Source organism: Aphelocoma coerulescens, chromosome 2 (genome assembly GCF_041296385.1).
Source record: "Aphelocoma coerulescens isolate FSJ_1873_10779 chromosome 2, UR_Acoe_1.0, whole genome shotgun sequence".
In the NCBI taxonomy this organism is placed as follows: domain Eukaryota; kingdom Metazoa; phylum Chordata; class Aves; order Passeriformes; family Corvidae; genus Aphelocoma; species Aphelocoma coerulescens.
The window spans coordinates 21,850,821-21,871,444 of record NC_091015.1 but is presented as its reverse complement, the minus strand read 5'-3'; the positions used below and the strand labels follow the sequence as shown (position 1 = coordinate 21,871,444).

General features: G+C 37.0%; 1 protein-coding gene across 2 annotated transcripts in view; it reads right to left on the bottom strand.

Moving 5' to 3' along the window:
- Window positions 1-1,564: 1,564 nt before the first annotated feature.
- The window catches only part of RUNDC3B (RUN domain containing 3B), a 49,823-nt gene continuing 30,763 nt past the window's right edge, over window positions 1,565-20,624 (bottom strand). For both annotated transcript variants that reach the window (XM_069005760.1, XM_069005761.1), the window contains exons 8-11: window positions 20,359-20,516; window positions 5,409-5,555; window positions 4,924-5,039; window positions 1,565-3,892 (exon numbers count right to left, since the gene is read on the bottom strand). In XM_069005760.1, the coding sequence (XP_068861861.1) occupies window positions 3,747-3,892; window positions 4,924-5,039; window positions 5,409-5,555; window positions 20,359-20,516 (567 nt within the window). In that variant the 3' untranslated portion in view covers window positions 1,565-3,746. The remainder of the gene's footprint in view (window positions 3,893-4,923; window positions 5,040-5,408; window positions 5,556-20,358; window positions 20,517-20,624) is intronic.

Here is a 20,624-nt window from a genome sequence, read left to right as displayed (position 1 = left end):
TTGTGCCAAATTTAAATCTGTGAAGATGTTTTTTAGAATTCCCAGTGAATTTCTACCCTTATATTTGGTAACTAAATAAAGCTTCATTTTTAACTATTTCACAAAGGATTAATTCACTCTTTTTATTAAGACTAAGAAAATACACATCACCCTTAAACTATCATTGAAGATTTTGTGACTTCTCTTGCAGCTAGAGAGAAAAAAGAAAGGAAGGAAGAACAAAAGAAAAAAGAAAGGAGGAGAAGAAAAAAAATTGAGGCTGCACATAGTAATGAAGAATAATGACTACCACTGTATTAAATTTTCAGTCATGATTTAACGTTTTTGTTGGGTTTTAAAATTATGTTTAAAAATGTTCTGGGTTTCCAGTTGTAAGATATATTTATTTCTCAGTAAGGAGGTTGATACAGGGTGAATTCAATACATACTTATTTATTCTTGCTGCTTGGTATGTTTCATTCTGTATGGTTTGTTGTTTGCAGCTCTGTATTTTGTGTAAGTGCATATTATAAAAGCTTCTTGGGTTTATTTTAAATGAAAAATTCTGTAAAACTGGAAAAATACTTAAGCTCATTAGCCACAGAGAGAGCATGGGGAATACACTGATAGGGAGAGCAGGGGCTTTTGGTTAAGGTAATACTTGAAGACATTAAAGCCCACATGGACACTGGAGCCAAAGGCCCGTATGGGTGCTCTGCAGGAACACTCTCTCGCATGTTTCTGGGAGGTGGAAGCTGCCACTGTCACGGCGCTCCAGGGCAGGGCCAGGCCCTGCACACTTCGTGTGGGATCACCTGTCTTGGAAGGCCAAGTCTGCTGGCATAGAGAGAGGTGGTTCCATGCCAGTTTGACTCCGCCCTGTGTTCCTCTGAAGGGAAGAGCATGTTGAGGTTGCTGCCATAGGCACAGCCACCCTCTGCCTCAGCAGCTGCACTCCTGGTAGGAACAGCTGCCACTCTGCACTTGCCTGTAAGCACTCAAATTACTAGATCAGAGCTGCCTCGGTATGATTTTTAAATCATTTTTTAACTACCCTCACTACCTCCCTCCTTTCATGTGTTTTCAACATAGTTGTTGAATTCTATCTTTTGTGTATTTTTATGAGGGGTGTGCTGATACAAAAGCAAGTCAGTAGTCAGATCATTAAGACACTGACATTTGGGTGTGCTTTACCCAAGAAATGGAACTCAGTCCGTGGTGTAAATTCCTCACACACTGAAAAATGCCCTTCTTGTAAAGACATTAGGTACCATGTTAGATACCATGGTGCTGGCAAGAGGTGCTGCCAGAGGCAGAGGAGATGCTTAACACTGTTCTTCCACTGTGACTTTTGAATGTAAATTTACAAAATAAGGCCTAAAAGAAAATAGTAGCAGCAGACATTGGATGACACTGAATGCTACAGAGCAAGAAAACCAGTCTCCCCATTGTGCAAGAAAAGTATTTTCTATGAACTCAGTAATATTGCAATTGACTGAATGGTCTTCTTTTATCCTGTGTGATTAAAACAGAGACAACAGCGTCTAACTGGTGATGATACAAAATTTTTAATTTACATGCAACATTTATGGAACATCAAGGCAACAAAACATACAGTTTTGGCGGTTTAAAATTCTTTTTTTAAAAATTAATAATGTTTAGAACTGAGAAAGATGCACGACTGATTGCCCATGCACAAAATGACACCCAGAAACACGTGTCAGACTACATAAAAGACTTCAGCTAAACGACACATGTAGCTCTAAGAAAAGAGCCATCAGTGAACATGACTGAAGATCATGATTACTGCCCCCTCCAAAACACTGATGTGGTGTGACAAGTGTTTAACAGCAAGCAAGACTGATTAAATCACTGTACATTGATGCAGAATGTTAACTTGTGGAATCTGGATTCCCTCATTTTATTTGTAGTAAAAATGCATCTCTAGTTTACAAAGTTATATTTAATAATGTTACTCAAGAGACAGGTGCTTAATGTGATAACAAAAAAAGTTCCATGAAGTAATGGACATTCTGGTGGTGTATGAAAAGATTTAATGGTCAGAGTTTATTACAGAGAAATTAACTGGGTGGATACTTGAGGGCTTGAAAGACCTGGTGGTTTTGTTAAACTGCTTTAAAATTCTGTATTAAAATAGCATCAGTGGTTGTGTACCCTGCCATGGATGTAGTGACCTCCAGCAGCATGGACTAGAGAGTTGAGGAGATGGATTTTTATCCTCCACCTAAATCCAACAGTACCTTGAGTTCCAGAAATGCATAGCCTCATACTTACAAAGACTAAATATTTCTTGTCGTTTCAGTAAAGGTAAGAATGAATCCTCTTTCTTTCAAGCCCACCCTATGATGACCAGTTTAAAGTAGTTGTGCCAAGGTACTATCACAAGAGGTAAATCAACCAAACCTGTACAGAGTGTAGTGACATACTGTAAACACCGAGGAGTAAGCAATAATTAAAAATCTGTCTTGTATTGCAGCTACTCATGTAAACAATTTATGAAACTTCTTTGGCACAAAAAAGCATTTTCCCTAGCACTTATAAATACAACGTACTTACATGCATTTTACTTTTGTTTAAAAAGTTACTAATCATACTGATAAGCATTACCTTGATTAGCAAAATTCATAGATAAAGGATCCATTGTATCTTACAAAGAATTAAGAATATAGTTTGCAATTCAAAAATTATTTTGCAAACTTTGAAACTGTAGGGTAATCTGGAAAGTTAGTTACATTTAAAAAATTACTCCCCTTTTTTTTTCCTCCTATCAGTAATTTAAATCAATGGCAAGTAATTTGAGAAAACTGACTTAAAGAGTTCTGCTGTATTACCTATTGCACTCCTACAGGGATGAGAAAAATCTTTAACACACAAATACAGTCATTACATTGTTTCCCCTTTTTCACCCTCCTTGGGATCTTGCCAATAAACACAGAATCCAAACTTAACAAGATGCTTACTCCCATCATCCAGAGCCCCCATCTTTTCAGCAGGAAATTTCTTGTATGATGTTAGATTATCTGTAGCCCAGGCCACTTAAAAGCATTTAGTGAGTTTGCTCACCATTTACAAATGGCTATTTATGCTTGATTTATATGATCAAGTTACATTTGTTATTCACATGCAGTTTCAAGAGTTTGTGTTTCAGTGTGATTCTTCAGTGTGACTGGGACATCTCCTAAGTGCCATGATCTTAACAGGAATGCAAAACCTAACACTGAGTCAATTTGAGAAACGTTGTTGATAGGTTAAATATGCTATTTGAGGTCCTATGCAACATACACAGATGAAAAGCTGCATTTTTAGGTATTTATTTGCCTACAAAGACTGGTGTTAAGGATTCCCTGCCTGTTCTCCAGGAGTTGATAAATATTTAAAGCACTGCAGAGTACAGTGGCTAGAGCAGGTCCAGGCTAGTGCAAGGAGAAACAAAGCTGATGGCATTTAAGTATGGGACTGATTTCCAACTGTTTCATTTTAAAAATCAGTAATAAACATCAGATTATACATTCTGTACCTGACCAAGAGATTTAAATAATTCCAGACCAATGGAAAATCTGAAAAGTCCTCTGGGGGAAAGAAGAAGCAAATGAAAAATAACCAAATTAGTGAATTATAAAGGTAATCATGAAAAGAATAAATAAAGCAGCTTATTATTTAACTCAGAACTAGCAGTCTTCACTGCAAGTTGTTTTATGGAACATAAATCAAATGCATACAACACAAAGCTCCTCCTTGTGTGTATCTCAAGATGGTGTTAAGCCTGGACTTGTCATTTCTGTTGTGGGACTTGCAAGGTATTCACTTGATTTCAGACTTGTGAGAGACTTATAGCTTGCTACTGATGTAAGAGAGCCACAAAGACCAAGCAATGATGGAGTGTCTTCCTTTCCTGTTAAGAAAAATAAGAATTAAGCTAATAATTTTTGTAGCACAAGATTAGTTGACCACAAAAAAATGAGAGAACAGAAAAAGCTGTTTAAACTATACTACTACAAATTCCATGCTATGCTTCAGCACAGGCATGTTTCATAAATGTGATTGGGAAGACACAACTTACGCCACACCTTCCCTATCCAGGTGGTACAGAGATCCCTACCCATGCCTTACGGGCTGGGCTGAAATCAGTCTTGAATTAAATTAGATTTTAATACTGCTTACAATTAAAAAAACAACCTCAAAATTCTTCATCCTTGATATTAAAAAAAAAAAAGGAATTTTACATGTTCTGTAACACTAAGGTTCTGTATTGGCAAATCTATTTAAAGCTTAGAATTGATGAGATACAAAAAGGATTCTTTTATAACAATTTATATTCTACACCCAAAATACTACTATTTCACAGATCTTCCAACATTTTCCTGCTTTTCACAATTGTCCACAAGATGGAGCAGCTAAGCTTTTATAAGCATACAGGTTTTAAAGGGGCTATGTGCTTATATTACATTTATATACACAGTTCATATCATGCTCCTCTCTCTATTTAATGGAAACACTGTCAGGCTGCATCTCCATATATAAATGCTAAATGCCAGATGTAAGAATGACAGTGGTAGTTGCAAATCCAGTGCCTTTAATCATTCTTTTAAAACAAACAAAAAAACAAACAGAGAGTTTGTTATAGCAGAAAGCTCTCAGAAGATCCTCCTTGTAGTGGAGCTGACTGGTTCTGTGATGGAGAAGGAAGAGATGTGCAACATATTTGAAGTTTAGCTTTAAATACAGAGGAGTGGGGTGGGTATCGTCATAAATCCAAACTTCTTCAAATCAAAGTCCTTAGGGAAAGTGAAACAAGTCGTGTAACATAATGAAAATTATGTTTTTCAATGCATATTTTCTTCACACTGAAAATTCGTCTCACAGGGACTAAGTTCAGAGCTATGAAGAACAAAATTAAAGGAAGACATTAGACTGGCTCTGTACCTTCATTTAACAAGTTAATTCCATCTTGCTTCCCATCCTGTGAGTGACCTGGATCCAGAGAGGATTGAGAAAGACTAACTTCTGCTGAAAGTTGGTCCAGACTTTGAAAACTTTTCCTGCAAAGCAAGTAATATTTGATAGCAACACATTTAAAGCTATAACAAGTTATCTTCAACTCTCCTTAAAAAGTTTTCTTTAAAAACCTGTGCAGTTAATCTTTCTTCTCTTAAACACTATTTTTGTTTATTTCCTAAGCCAGTTCTTTCCTAAAGCAATGATTTCTTTTTCTGCCCTTTTTTAAAATTAATCCAAAGGAAGAAAATTTTTATGGTAAGCAAGCGAAACTTATTTTAATTACCAGCTGATCCTTGTACATTGTAACAAGTGACTCCAATAGGATATGTTCCAAAGTATGCTGAGGGAAATATGTCATTTTCAGTCTCCCTGTTCCTCTAAGGGGAAATCGAAATAAATATTGAACTTACTCATCCCATTGTTGATTGTGCTTTCTATAGAGTAGAGTGTCCAAGGCAACAGCATTGACATCCAGAGCTCCTGGGGAAGGCCACTGATTGGTGAGGTGAGTAGTTAATTCTTGTCTTGACCTCAAGTCATTATTCTTTAGCACAGTTCTGTGAATACAAAAAAGAGTCTATTAAATGCAATTAAGATAAAGGAAAACCAGGACATAGATGATCACAGAATCACTGTGGTTGGAAGAGACCTTCAAGATAATCCAGTCCAACCATCACCCAGCACTGCCATTGTAACTCCTAAACCACATCACCCAGTGCCAGACCCAAATCCTGTTAAACACCTCCAGGAATGGTGACTCCATTACTTCCCTGGGCAACCTATTCCAATGCCTGATCACCTGAACAGTGAAAAAAATTTTCTACTATCTAATCTGAATCTCCCCTGTCTCATCTTAAGGCCATTTCTTTGGGTGCTGTCACTTCAGGCACAGCAGAAGAGACTGACCACCACTCATTACAAACTTTCAGGTACTTGTAGAGAGCGATGAGGTCCCTACTGAGCCTCCTCCAGACTAAACACGCTCAGCTCCCCCAGGATGTGGTTTCTAGACCCTTCATGAGCCTTGCTGCCCTTCTCTGGACACACTCCAGCATTTAAACATCCTTTTTGGAGTGAGGGGCCCAAAACTGAACACAGTACTTGAGGTGCAGCCTCACCTGTGCAGAGTACAGGGTGATCAACACTATTCTTGATACAGGCCAAGACGCCATTGGCCACTTTGGCCACCCGGGCACACTCCTGGCTCATGTTTACCATCTGTCAGCCAGGACCCCCAAGTCCCTTTCTGCCAAACAGCTGTCAAGCCCCTACTCCCCCAGCCTGCAGCACTGCAGGGGGTTGTTGTCACCTAAGGGGAGGACCTGGCACTTCACCTTCTTGAACCTTTTGCAGTTGTCTTCAGCCCACTGATCAAGTCTGTCCAGATCTCTATGCAGAGCCTTCCTACCCTCCTGCAGATCAACACTCCCACCCAACTTGGTGCTATCTGCAAATTTACTGAGGGTGATCTCAATTTCTATGTCCAGATCATCAATAAAGATGTTAAACAGGTCTGACCCCAAAACTGAGCCTAGGGGAACACCACTAGTGACCATCCAGATGTTCTACTTCAAGTGACCAAAAGATTGCAATTTCCACAAAGCATCCTAAACTGTTCATTTTTCCTAGGGGAAGCAACTTAGAAATGCATTGAGGCATATTTATGAACCAAAAAAAAGTTAAAATTTGAATCCTTCTACAAAAGCAATAAAGAAGAGCAACTGCATTTAAAAGTTTCTATCTGCCAGCATAATGGTAATTAACAAGCCAGTACTTTGCAAGCCCACTACGGGAATGTGATGTGCTTCCCTCACCACCAATTTTTTTGCAAAAAAAATTTTTTTTGAGCACCCTCTCATTCCCCCTTCAATACTTTTGAAGAATGAACTAAAAACCAGACATGTTAATTCCACTGTATGCTTTCAGGCAAAATATAACACACAGTTATTCTGTTTTCTATCGCCTTACAGTTTCTAGTAACTTATGTCTATAACTGATAGAAAAACTGTAAACTGAGTATCTTAAATGCTCAAATTAGTTTTGCCTTGTATTCCCAATGAAGCAAACCAGTTTTCTAAAATTCTGGAAATTAGGAAGCTAATACGCCAGTACTAGGAATCACCAAAAGTCATATAGAAATAAGGAAAAGTACATAGCTCTTCAGGCTCCAATACAGGACCAGCCTTTTTCCAATAGTACAAGGCAACCTTTGATTTGCCCTTATACTGCTGTAGAATAACTAGAAATAAAAGTAATATCATTTTGTAATTGAGTTTTCTAAGTTCTCCAATCCACAAAGTACTAGACAGTAGTAAAATGTTGCTCTACAATGAGTTTGACTATCTCTGGCCTGAAGCAAAAGCTAATTTACTCATCTCCATACCAAATGTACTCAGAAGTTCAAAGCCAAATGCCATATTGCTATCCAAAATGCCAAACTGCACAGCAAATTAAATAACTATTCATGGCACACATACATTTATATGAATTCTCCAATAACATTGTCAACAGGTCTATTTTTACAATGCAGTTTTTATTCTGTTTAGACAGGAACCTCTGTAAGGGCACATAACAGTGCCCAAAGAGCCAAAATTTCCCACAAAACAAAGTAGGACAGTAGTAAGCTCAGTAAGGAATTTTTAGCAGCTGAGGTTGACGGAGGAGATTCACAGTTTTACTGTACAAGAAGGGGATGAAGCGCCACCGTGATTAAAACTAGTTTCAAGAAACTTCTCAAGATTACTAATTCCCTCAGCATTCATACAAGTAAACAATCAACTTTTCTACCCAGGAATCTATCCCCTCACCCTCCTCTCTAAGAGATCTACAGAAATAACCATTTTGCTAACTCAAAGCTCTCAATAATTTCAAATATCTTGTATGGTATTCACTTCCCCATGTAATAACCTTAATCCCATGGGGAACATTGAGCATTACACAGGGCTGTTACAGGTTTGTTGATTTGAGGAAACTGAAACAGCGAGATAGCAAGTTCTTACAAGGTTTGCCAGGTACATTACATCACCTCCTCATTCAGAAGGACATCTTGAATGTTTTCACAGAAGTTTCATAACAGGACACAGTTTATATGAACAAGTATGCCCACAGTGCCTAAATGCAAATCCACACATGCAAATTTCCATTTGGACAACCCCTGTAGGCTATCACAGACACACATCTACAGACAAGTTACTAATAGTGACATTTTTGCATTTGACATAGGTTTCTATATTAAATATGTCTAATATTTCTATATTCCACAAACCTTTATACCATATTAACCTGAAATTTCACTCCTTCTGTGTGAACAAAGAAATTCTGAAGCAAAGCCTCGCCAAACTTCTCCAGGGATTTTAACATAACATTTAAAGATAGTTTTGGTAGATCACTTCTTAAACCCCTCCAGAATGCTCAGGAAGAAAACCAGGCATCAAATAGGATACAGAACTAACTATTCTCCCCTTAAAACTTTTATTTTGAATCTTTAAAAATATGTAAAAATAGATTTGAAACTATAAAGTCAGTCCAAGCGCTGTATCAAATATATATAAATCAGTAGTATAGACAATAGAAAGTTAGACAAAATATTTACACCAGATGCTATTAGTTACCACCTATTTTATCAGCTTTGTAGATTATTTAGCTCTTTCCTCTTCTGCAGACATTTTTCCAAGTATCATAAGATTCCACTGCAGCAGAGAGTCATTATAAAGGCATTACCTCCAGAGAGCAATTCTCTTGATATGCAAAAACTGCTACTGCCTTTGTTTAACCAGACTTATTTGAAGAGTCGAAGTATTAAAGTGCACAGAAACATGAAAGCATTTAGGTTGGAAGAGACCTTTAAGATCATTGAGTCCAACCATAAACCTGCCACTGCCAAGTCCACCACTAAACCATGTCCCTAAACTCCATGTCTACCCAGCATACAGGATCCTAACACTCTTAATCACCATGAGGAAAGATGATACTGCTACAAATATTCAAAAACAGCAAAAGAGGTGGATACAAAAGCATTTACTATAGAAAAAGTTTAAAAGGAAGAAAACATGATCAAGTTTTAAGGAAAAAAGCAAATACAAATTTCAACTCAATATGAAAAAAAGCTGTGCAAGACTATCTATTGCTGTCCTGTTCTTGTTCAGAGAAGAGAAACACTTTCTAGAGGTTAAAAGCTCTCAAAGGACAACAACCTATTTTATCCAAGGCATATTGAATTTCTACACCAGTGCACCGTTCCCCAGAATGCAAACAGTGTAAGCAGTGCTGGCCAGCTCTGGGCAGAGATGCTGCAGGGTTTGAAGCAGGACTTTTCCCCATCACCAGGAGTGCAATGAGTATGTTGTTCTACTTTTAAATAAAGTTCAAAGAAATATGGTTCTATTGGTTTTGTGTCTGTGAGGATTTAAGGATGATGCAAGGTAAGTATGCAGACAGTATGTTAAGCCGTTTAATATAGGAGTAAAAGCAAGGACACTCCAAAAAGAAAAGAGGCTAAGAGAGACAATAGGATTTACTAAAGAGAGAAGCTAAAAACCAAGGAAATACTATTAAATCTGAGTGAAAACAAGCATATACACCAAGCTGTTAACTCCTGTTAATTTTTCATCAGTCTGGAAAGGAACATAAAAACAGTGGCTAAAAGTAATAATCTCAGGAAGGCAGTTGGTACATGGCGAATACAGTGGATCCTAATAAGAGATTGTATGACTTTTTTGATGAAAGACCAGCAGTGTGTGAGATGGGCTGAATAGGGTATCCTGGATTAACACAGTGGGACTGCAGAGTGTAGACGGTTTTGTGCAGTGTAGGAAGAATATGTAAGAGGGTTAAGCCCATTTATGGTACATTCTCTAATCTAGGTATGAAAAAATTCTTGATTTTCTGAGAGTCAGTGAACTTCCCCTCTCTCATCCAACTAACTGGTATCTTCTGTGTCTACAATTATTTCCATCTCTTTATAATCATGTTGGCGAAAAGTAGCAGTAGCTGTTTTATAACCTGCAGAAAGGAAACAGTTGTAGCCTTAGCAGTCCTTACCCCAACCAACATTTTTTTAAAATAACTTCATATAGGGTTTCAAGTTCTGCAAACATTATAAAAATAAAGAAATTGTGAAGAGATAGGCAGAGAAAGAACACTCAACAACAAGCAAAACATCAGCCTATTACCAACATTATTTTCAAATGGACTCCAAAAAACAGCACTGTACCAGCTATTAGGAAGGAAATTATCCCAGCTGAGACCAGGGCATTTCTTCTAAAATAACCAAATATCCCTTGTACTACTTCACAGCATAGGTTTTCCCATAATGCATATATATAAGGGTAGTGTAACATACACAGTCTTGCCATGTTGTCCCAGGATACCCTACTTATGACACTTAAATTGTGGTGGGATATTTTTAGTATCTGAAAAAAAAGAAAAACTCCACACAAATTGAAAATACTACTGCAATAATTTCTTTGGCAAAACAATCGGCAAAAGAGATGAGAACGTCTTAATACTAAAATACAATTTTAAAAACCAACAAATATTTCCCTTACATTTATATTTTTTGTTCTCTATACCAGGAACTACTATTAAAATTAGGCTCCTCTTCAAAACAAAAAAAACCTGTTCAGTTAAAAACATCCTGTTAATGAATTCCAGCCTATTACAAAAGATTACTGATGAGTCATTAACTAATCAATACCAACATACTCCCAAATTGGAAATAAGGGTATGCAGATACATATGCTCCCTCCAGGCCTGTAAATTTACTTACTTTTCTTCACAAATAACAGAAGCAGCCAAAGCATTCATCAGGTTTACACAGCAATTCCCAGAAATATCTCTGCATGCTTTTGACTCTCAGTTCTTTAACTGTGTATTTAAGAAGCTAGGAAATGTGAGATTAGTGAAGTCTTCCAATAAACATCCTTCTCCTCTACTGTTCACTGACCCTGTGTTTCTCAGGTACCCTTCAGAATATTTACTTGCACATTTCCTCAACTTTTATTATTTTGAGCTGTTTATTTAAAGATTTATTGTTCTGAGAATATTAAGCACATGCAGGATATATTTTTGTAGAGTACACACACAAAAATAAAATGCAATTGACAAATTACTGCCCATTTCCATCCCTGCTGCCTTTCAGTTCTGGTACAATCATGTTAGGGGCACTGGGAAAATGAAGCATCAAAGTTAGCTATTTAAAATTTTTTTTTCACAAAGCTTTTTTGTTTTTTCTGTTTGTGTTTGTTTATGGTTTTAAAATTTAATTCCTAAGATAACCCCACAAACACTTCTGTTTGCACTAGCATTGCTTTTGGCAGCTCAGCTGCCTCTCAAAAGATTAAGGAATGACTGCTTCGAATTAATACATCTAAAACTTCTGCATCTTGAAAGTGTGACCTGACTTAACAGTGAGAGACAGGGACAAAAGACAACCTGTATGTGGGGTTTCTGCATGCAGAACAGAAGTTACATGAAACAGTGATTATATCTGGTCACTTACTATACTGTAACTGCAGCCTCTGCGAATTTAAAAATTAGTAAGTAAATAGAATTTAATCTCAAGTTTAGTCCAAGCTAATATAGAAAAACCTTTCCTGGGTAACTACATAAAATTTCTGGTCTCATTTCAGCTATACTGGATTTCCAATTTCCCCTGGACCAAATCCAGATTCATTGGAAGCTTATTCCAAAAGTTCCATTTACAGACTTTTTTTTGTTTAATAAAACAAAACTCAGTTCTGTTTCCAATTATACCTATGAAAAACCAGTAATTTCTTACCTGCAGGTTTAATTTCTCCAAATCCAGAAAATGCCAGTCCAGTTGGCAATTTGCCCTCCTACCAGCAGATGAAGACAGGAAATAAACCAAACAGACTAATTCCCTAAGAAAGGGAATTACATCAGATGAGTGTTCCAGTTCAAGAACTACCTGAGTAGTGAAAAGTAAAAGTGAAAATAAAAGCTTAAAAAAAATAAAACATTTGAATAAGAACAAGCTTCAAAAACCTTTATTTAGGACAGGAAATATGGAATGCAAACCTAAATGGACAGCATACATGAATATAACTAAAATCTGTAAAAGCAACTCCAAAATAAAAAGGGAACTCCCAAGCTGCCAGTACTGTAGCACAGCAGTGAGCTGTCTGGACTGGTATGTCATTGGACTTTGAGAAATTAGATCAGCAGGTATGAAAACAAGTTACTTACCAGTAGAGTTTGATGCTGCAATATATGATCTCTGTCAGATTTGTGCCCTGTGCAGTGACACACTATTCCCCAACCTAGACAGATCCCAGAGCAGTTAGATCCCAGCAGGTTTTCTAACGGCAGTTGCTGCAGTGAAAAAAAAGCAGGAATGTCCTACCACAACTCATTTTCTTACTCTGACTGACCAACAGATCTTTGTGTGTCACAGCAATGGCACTACTTATGCCACAGAACAGACACCCTTGAAGCTTCTTCAGCATTTTTTAATCCTCCTTTATTGTCTCTTAGAGAGATCTTGAACTATATCCTCCAGTAACAAAATTAGTTACCGATTTTACACAGCCTTTGATATTCTTGACCTTTGGATAACTTGAGGAAGTTTATACTGTCAGAAATACTGGCAGCTGGACTCCTGAGTTCTAGTCTAACTGCAGTGAAGACTTTGTTTCAGAACACAGACATCCAAAAGGGATACCATAATATGTTGACTTTGCATATGCTCATTAAAATAGCACTGCAGCATGTGATTGACACTCTTCACTTCCTTGCACAAATAACCTGATTCTCTGGAGGAGGGTAACAGGCAGAACAGAACCAGTTTTCCCAGGTAGTAAAAACAAGAATGCTGATCCTGATCAGTAACCAAACTACTGAAAAAGTAAAGAGCAGATTTCAAGTCAGCTCTTCAACTATTGGATCAGCTGAGAAATGGAGGATTCTTAGCAAACATGCCTTTTTTTTGACAGATTGTCTAATTTGCCATCTGTAAATATTCTCTCAAACTCAGCTTGTCATTTAAGGATTTTTTTTCCCTTTGGCAGTGATGTAAATACAAAATATCCATTTATAGCTGAAGTCCTTTAAAAAAAAAACATTTCTACAAGGGTGTCAGAAAAAAAATAAATCAAGATCTTCCTTCTTAACAGGTCAGGAAAATTTCTCTAAAACCACTGGTCTTCTCAATAACTTTTTTGCCATTTTAACATGATTCCTTTGAATTCAGTAAAAACAGGAGAAAAAACTGCAAAATGGTTGAGTAACTTTAAGAAATGAAGCACAAAACCCTGTGACTCTCAGAAGCAAATGGTAATGCAAGGTTATTTATCTAAACAGATAAAGCACAGAGATCAAATTCAGGCTCTATGATTGCAATCCAGCAGTTAATGATTATGCACCATGATTGACTTACCATAATTTTTACCTATTTTTTTCTAATCCTTCCATTTGCAGCATCAAGTTATTCAAACTCTTTTATGAAAACAAAGCCTCAGGTTCACCTGAGGTTCCAGACATGAGATAATTCTCTTTGTGGAATTAGAAGAGGAAGACACTGATGTTTGCTCTATTACTATGCCAAAGCAAATATTCTTTTTCTGCCACAGTTCAGGTAAGTTCAGGTATATTAACAACGGAAGAAACTCATAATGCACACAATATGCTTTCCTACTGTGAATGCACATCATTTGCAACTGCACTGCCCTGAGGCCTCCAGAGGCTCAATACCTGTCATTATTATTATTTTGAATGGCCTTATTTTCCCCTGTTACCAATCTTACAATCCTACATTGGATACATATTCTGGAATTTGGAACGCATGAAGTGCTAATGTCCAGGTAACTTATTTAAAGTTTTCTTGCTTGCTACTTCTATGTGATGCCTTTATCCACAGAAGCAAAGTTATGGGAGAAGAGAAAAAAGATGCCACTATAAAAACAGATTTTAGTATTACACATTAGAGACTCCCTGAAGGGGATACACTGCCATGCTAAGGTCATTAAGTATGCAAAATGGTGAAAGGAAAGTCCCTATGGGTCTCTAACCCACTAAGGGGAGTGCAGGGGAGAAGGCAGCAGAAGGCAGACTCCTTGCAAAAATGAGTATTTTTCATTTTGGAGTTAGAAAACATTTTGCTGTAAATATTCCAACACATCCTTGAAGACACCAATAGCTTCAAAAGCTTTAAACTTCTTTCGAATGTTAAAGTTTATTTTAAAGAAACCTTTTAACCACCCTTTTTAACAGTTCTGAATGAGATACTAAAATATGAGGGTTTAAAAATAAATGCCTCCCTAACTACTGCATCTTGTAGAGTAAGTCTTTTCCTTCAGGCTGCTATCAACCCAGAAACTTTTGGCTTCCTCTTGCACAAGAAACCCATGTGAATTCTAAGAATAGAATCATCATGTTGGAGGCTTGACTGCAAATTGTTTAATTCTACATAGTTCTGTACCTTGCCCTGTATGTTCCACTCTGAATTGCAGGAATCTCTCAGTCTATGTCCTATGCCCAGCTGAACTCTTCCCAGTTACATTTGCAGAAAAGGAAACACCCATGTCTTCTTGGGTTTCCACCTCACTAAAAACAGAACTTCCCTTCTTCCTGTCAACTCACACCCTTGTAAAACAGAATGGGATAACAATACTGCAGCAAACTTCAAAAGAAAAAAAGACACAAAAACGAAATTCAAAACACTGCCTAAACAAAAGTTTTAACTTCTCTCAGAATATGTAATATTTTTCCTATGCTGTAAAAAAAAAAACCAAACAAAACCAAAACAAAAAAACCCAAAACCAGAAAAGCTGAAAAAAGAAGGACCTGAAAATCAACCAGACTGCAGTACTAACGATTTCAAACTGCTGCTCAAACTGAGGGAGAAGCAGAGGATAGACAGGAAGCATTACAAATAAAAGCATGGCTAATGTGAATTAGGGCTTGATAGCAGGATCCATGAAAGCCTTAAATGGAAAGAAGGATTAGCATTCTCAGTTTTCACATTCTAGGAAAGAAATTTGCCAAGATCAAAGATTAAAATTTAATCTTCAATTTCCTTTCAGTGAGGAAATAAAGCAGCTGCAACAAATTGGATTTACTGTACTTAAGCAGTTGAGGAATTCAGTTCCTTTAAAAAAAGAGAAAGTCTTAATAGAGGACAAACTGAAAGGAAGGCAAGAGGGCTAAAAAATTGATCCAGCTTTCCTATTTCTCCAGATGATTTAGGTTTTGAGCTAGGATTACAAAACCAGGCAACCCACAATAAAGTTTTACTCACAAGGAGACACAAAACACAAGCTAAATTTCAAAGCCTTTGCCCAGACCTTTCTGCTTCTGTTTCCTTGGAGAAGCTTTTCTCTGCTTTGTCCCTGACAGCCCAGCCCTAGCCTACATCCTCTACAGCTTTGTGCCTTCCTCTCTGACCCTGCCCTGCCTGCTCGCAGGCTGAGTACTTGAGGCAGCACTCTGCAGACTCCAGAGCGTTTACAAATAGCATCTTGACAAAGTGAGGTCAAGCAGAGATACTATTTTCATAAGCAAGTTTTTTAACCAAATGGGGCATGACTATGCATTGAAAAGAAATCCTCTTTGCTACAGAGAATATGGTACATCTTCCTTTACATAATCCATAGCAGATCGGTAGGACATGGTGTGTTTCAAACAGAGAAGCCAATTTTGGCTTGAGTTAAACATGTATGAATTTACACTGCATGCTGCTCACAGATCTACTGTGCTATGTTCAGGTGCTGCAGAGAATGAGCTGATGGACCTTTCTGAGAGGCAAGGAGCATTACCCTGAGCTCCACACAGTGCTAACATAGGGAAAAAAGGTATGTGGACAGAGTACTCCAGCAGCCAGTGCCTGGAAAAGAGGGAAGTGTGACAGACTGTGCAGGCATAGATAGCACACTGACTGCAATTAAGAGTATCACTGAAAAAACCCCAGCTTCTCAGGGTGGCAGGTACACTGTCATTTCCTGTCTTTACAAAGACATTTGTATTATCCAGATAGAAACTGCAGTATTGCTGAATATTAAAATATTAAGAATTATTAATATTAAAATGTTAAGCTATATTAAGACATTAAGAATGGAGTACAAGCACAGTTTGGACCTTGAAAAGGCTCATTCTGAAGTAACAGCCAGACAAGTTAAACCTATCTTTAAGAACTGACAACACATAAAAAAAATTTTTAGTTACACAGTCAAGCTTAATTCAATATAAGATGCAAGTGTACCTCACACCTATGGGTGCCTTAATCAGTGACAGAATTCCAGACATAGAAGACTGACTTTTTTTCCCTCCCCATAACTTTCCTTCTTTCCCTCCAGATCAAGATGGGTATATAGGAAGAAACAGTAGAGAAAGATAAAAAACAGGGTGGTATAAAATATAGCACAGTCATTGAATTTACAAAGTAAATTTCACACAAATGTGATAAATTGAAAAAAAAAATTACAGCAGTTGGGACAAAGTGGCTGTACCATCTTACACTAGGCACACCAGCCTGAAAACCTGAAGAAATTCTTTAGGAGGAAACCTGTGTTGGTAAGCATTACACAAATCACTGTTTTCATTTCAGCAAAACACACAGAAGAAGAAAAAAAATTTAAAGCATTTTGTGAGTTTTTCTGCTTTGCATACAATGCTTTCCTTTTTCTTTTCACTTTTGTTTAAAAAGATGTTCTGGGTTAAAGTGATCAGCTTTTATAACATCAGTGAGTCAATATGCAGGAGATGAGTCATTCAGGAAATTGACGGAAACTCTCTTGTAATCATACATCAATATATATATACCTATATAAATATCAATTTTAGATGCAGAATCTGAACTTTAAAGTAACAAATATCAGCAGAGCTTTTCATAACACAGGTAGTGGGTTCGTCAAAAGAAAGACAAAGAATCAGGGAAGAAAGCCTCTTTAAGCTGACCTAAAGAGTTTTAATGCAAGGATATTGTGGACCAATGGTTCCAGATCTTGCTCAGTCACATCTTTGACTGAATTAACTAGTCCTTCAAGGCAGTGGTCTCCAAAGTGAGATGCACAAGACAATCCTCTGGGGTACTGGAAAAAGCCCTTTTTGTACTGTTAATAAAATTTTTAAAATATAACATTTTGTTTATTTCATTTTTATCTTATACTCTTCAATTTTTATTTTTGTATGTTTAAGAGTACAAATAATACATTAGCACAACTTATAAATAAATATGCCTACACTGGGAGGGAGTGCTTAGAATTTTTTACCGATGGGGTGCACAATAAAATGTCTCTCTGCTTCAAGAAACATTCAACATTTCTTTGCAGAAACATAGAGGAGGAAGTAATGTCTGCCTTTGTACATTTTGAATACTCCAGGATGCAGTTCCTTGATGATTTGGGATCCCTCTACCATCAAATTACAATTCTGTAATTTGAATGTTACAGAATTCAAACTGTTTTCTTCATTTTTTTTTCCATGCCATGGATCACAGGCTTGTCTTGGCTGTCCTCCTGTGAGCTGTTAATTTTAAGCATTTTAAGACCTTTAGAACTGCCTCACCCTCACTAAAAATACACTATTCTTATAGAAGAGTGGAGCCAAAAGCACTGTTCTGTAGTGTTCAGCTACAACAACACCTAGGAAAAAAACACATCACAGTGATGACATCTGAAGAAAGCAAATTAAGGCCCTGAGTGGCTCATCATTATTACAATTCACACAGCTGAAATGCCTCCTGAACACTGATGGGCTGGGGGCACCGACCACCTCTCCAGGAAGCCTGTTCCAGTGTTTGACCTCCCCCTGGGTAAAAAGCTGTTTCCCAATGTCCAGTCTGAACCTCTTCCTGATAAGCCGTGCATTAGCTTAAATGTGTTGAGCTGATGATCAGATTGTCTATTGCAGATTCACTTTTATAACTTGATTTGCCATCAGACACCTCCCAACAAAGTTCGAGGTCCAATCCCCAGATGGGTGGGCATATTGCTAAGAAATTCAATTAAGCTGAGCAACACAAAAAAATGTTATTCTTTTGTGAATAATTGATAAATTTTCAGCTTCACCATTTTTCCAGATATTGGTATTCATGAGATCTGTAAAATGGCTTTTAACTAAATTGGAAACTATCTTGTTCATTGTAGTTTGAATATTCAAGTATGTGAGACAAAGTTAAGAATACTGAACATTGCAGAACATGAAGCATAGCAGCTGTAAAAGAAAAATTCCTTCCAAATTTCTCTGACCTCCTATCCTCACATTTATTTCACGCTTTACAGCAAACCCCCTTAGTAAATGTGCACACAGAAAAGTTTCTCTGTAGGAGATCTAATTTTTAACCTGAAGGTCTTGTTGATCTGTTGATCCTGTGTTAACTGGTTTCCAAGTCAGCAACAGTAACAGCCTATACCATCAAGAAAGTCAGATCACTATTCCTTACCTCACACTTCTTTTTTTTGGGTGGAGGGCAGAAATAGATATAGACTCAGATTCTGCCAAGTCCACTGACAATACGCATAAAACATTTCGCTTTGCATGCCTGTGAAATACCCTTTTGGAAACCTCAACAAAACCTTACTCAACAAAAGTTTGAAGCCATAGGCCTTGCTACCTAAAACAGCAGCCAGTAGAATAGAAGAGCATCATTAAAAAGAAAGCATAGAATATTTATTTATAATAGTTTCAATTACAGAGCAAACAATCCTAAACCGGACCTTGAAGAGTTTTATAAACAGCAATGCAGTATGCCTTGGACAGAATTACAGTCCCAAATTTGCTCTCATCTGCTGATGAAGAACTCCAACAGATTACAGCATACATTCACTGCTTCAAAATGCTAGTAATAGTAGGGGAGCAAAACACTAGGTTTTGGTATTACTTCAACATCGTTCTAAAATGGCTGGACCATAAAAAGCAATTGGCCAAAACTCATGCCTCATTACAGACATATTACTGACACAACACATTCTGCTGCCAAGTCACCCTTGGATGGGATAAAAAAACCCAACACAAATACCAAATATGATTAAAGTAAGTTAATTATGCCTCATGTTGACCATTAGAAACCTGCTAGGAGTATTTCTTCCCCTCCCACACCTGACAGGCACACTACACTCACAGCAATAAAAATCTAAAATGATACCTCTCCAAATATCTAGTGTAGTTCAGACTCCTGACTGCAGTGTCTTACAAACAGATATACAAGAACACACTGTCAAGATACAACAGAAGTTATTCCACAGTTTGAGCCTTTACATAAATAAAAAATCAAACAAAATCAAACCTGAAAGACTGAGATCTTCAGAACAGTCTGACTGCATATATCTCAGGTAAAATTAAACAGCAGGTATGAACATTCAAAATTTCCAGTATCAGAGTAAGTTTAAATGAGTTCACACCTTCCCCCACCTGCCCCAAATAACCAGGGATGCCAAAGCAGTATAACATGAATCATTAGGCATATCAGTAAATTCAGAGAAGAAGTCAAGAACAGGTATCTCTCAAAAACTTGCCGTCAATCAGAAGGAAAAAAAAGAAACTTGGAAAAACATCTTTTTTTCTTCCTCAACTCTGAATTTGGCCTAAATAAAATGCCAATTCTGTATTCATGGACATTTTCAAAAAATCCAAAATGACCTTAAAGGTCATTCAGTTCCAACTCCCCTGCCATGGGCAGGAACACCTTCCACTAGACCAGGTTGCTCGAGCCCCATCCAACGTGGCAGTGTCGCTGCAACAGGAGTGTACCTCCATATGCAACAGTCAGGGCTGAGAGAACAAACTGTGTAATGATCGTAAGATACTAAAATATTTATCATATTAGAAATCACATGTGCTATTGACAAAAAATAAGCCATCTACTGTTTTAGCATTTTGCCTTGCACTGAAGAAAGGGTGATAGCGAAATGTTTTGCCAGTTTGAACAGTTTTAGGACTACCAGATGAATTACTGTGTCTGAGTTGTCACTAATAAATTAGAATCTGGTCAAAGAAAAGAAATATCTTTTATCTCCTCTTGCCTAACTTTTAAAAAATGGTCTTCAAAAGGAAGCTGTTTTCAATACTTTTAGGGGTAGCATTAAAACTGGAAGTAATCAAATATAAAGAACATTTTATAAAAACATATTAAAAATTCAAGCAAGTTTACTGTAAGCTATTTCAGATCTAAAAAAATTTTAAATATTTAATCTCAGAATTATTCTGTTTTACACTACTGCAGTTTCCAGGGAGCCATTCCCAAATCTGACTTGTCAGAAAAAAAAAAAAAGGCGCTAAAATACATCAATTTCTTTAAGAAGTTGACTTATTTCCATAGGATCAGAAACTCTACATGTTGTATAGTTAAATAAGTTAAAAATTTAAGTAATACTGCTCTAGCAATGCTTCTCCATTATGCTAACTTACAACTGGTCTTGCAGTTCCACAATGATATACTCCAGCTGCTCCTTCTCCATTTTATGGGCTAGATCCATATCTTCAATTCTTTGTAAGAGCAGTTTGTTCTGTGAGACAGATTCAGACAGCTGGTTTTCTCTGAGTCGTACCAATTCTTCAAGATAACCCTGAAAATGTAAGTTGTTAGAAAACTTTAAAGAACACTTCATCAAAACCATTTTCGATTATGTATGTTCATATTTTCTGGTTTATGTATATTATGTATACAATTTTTT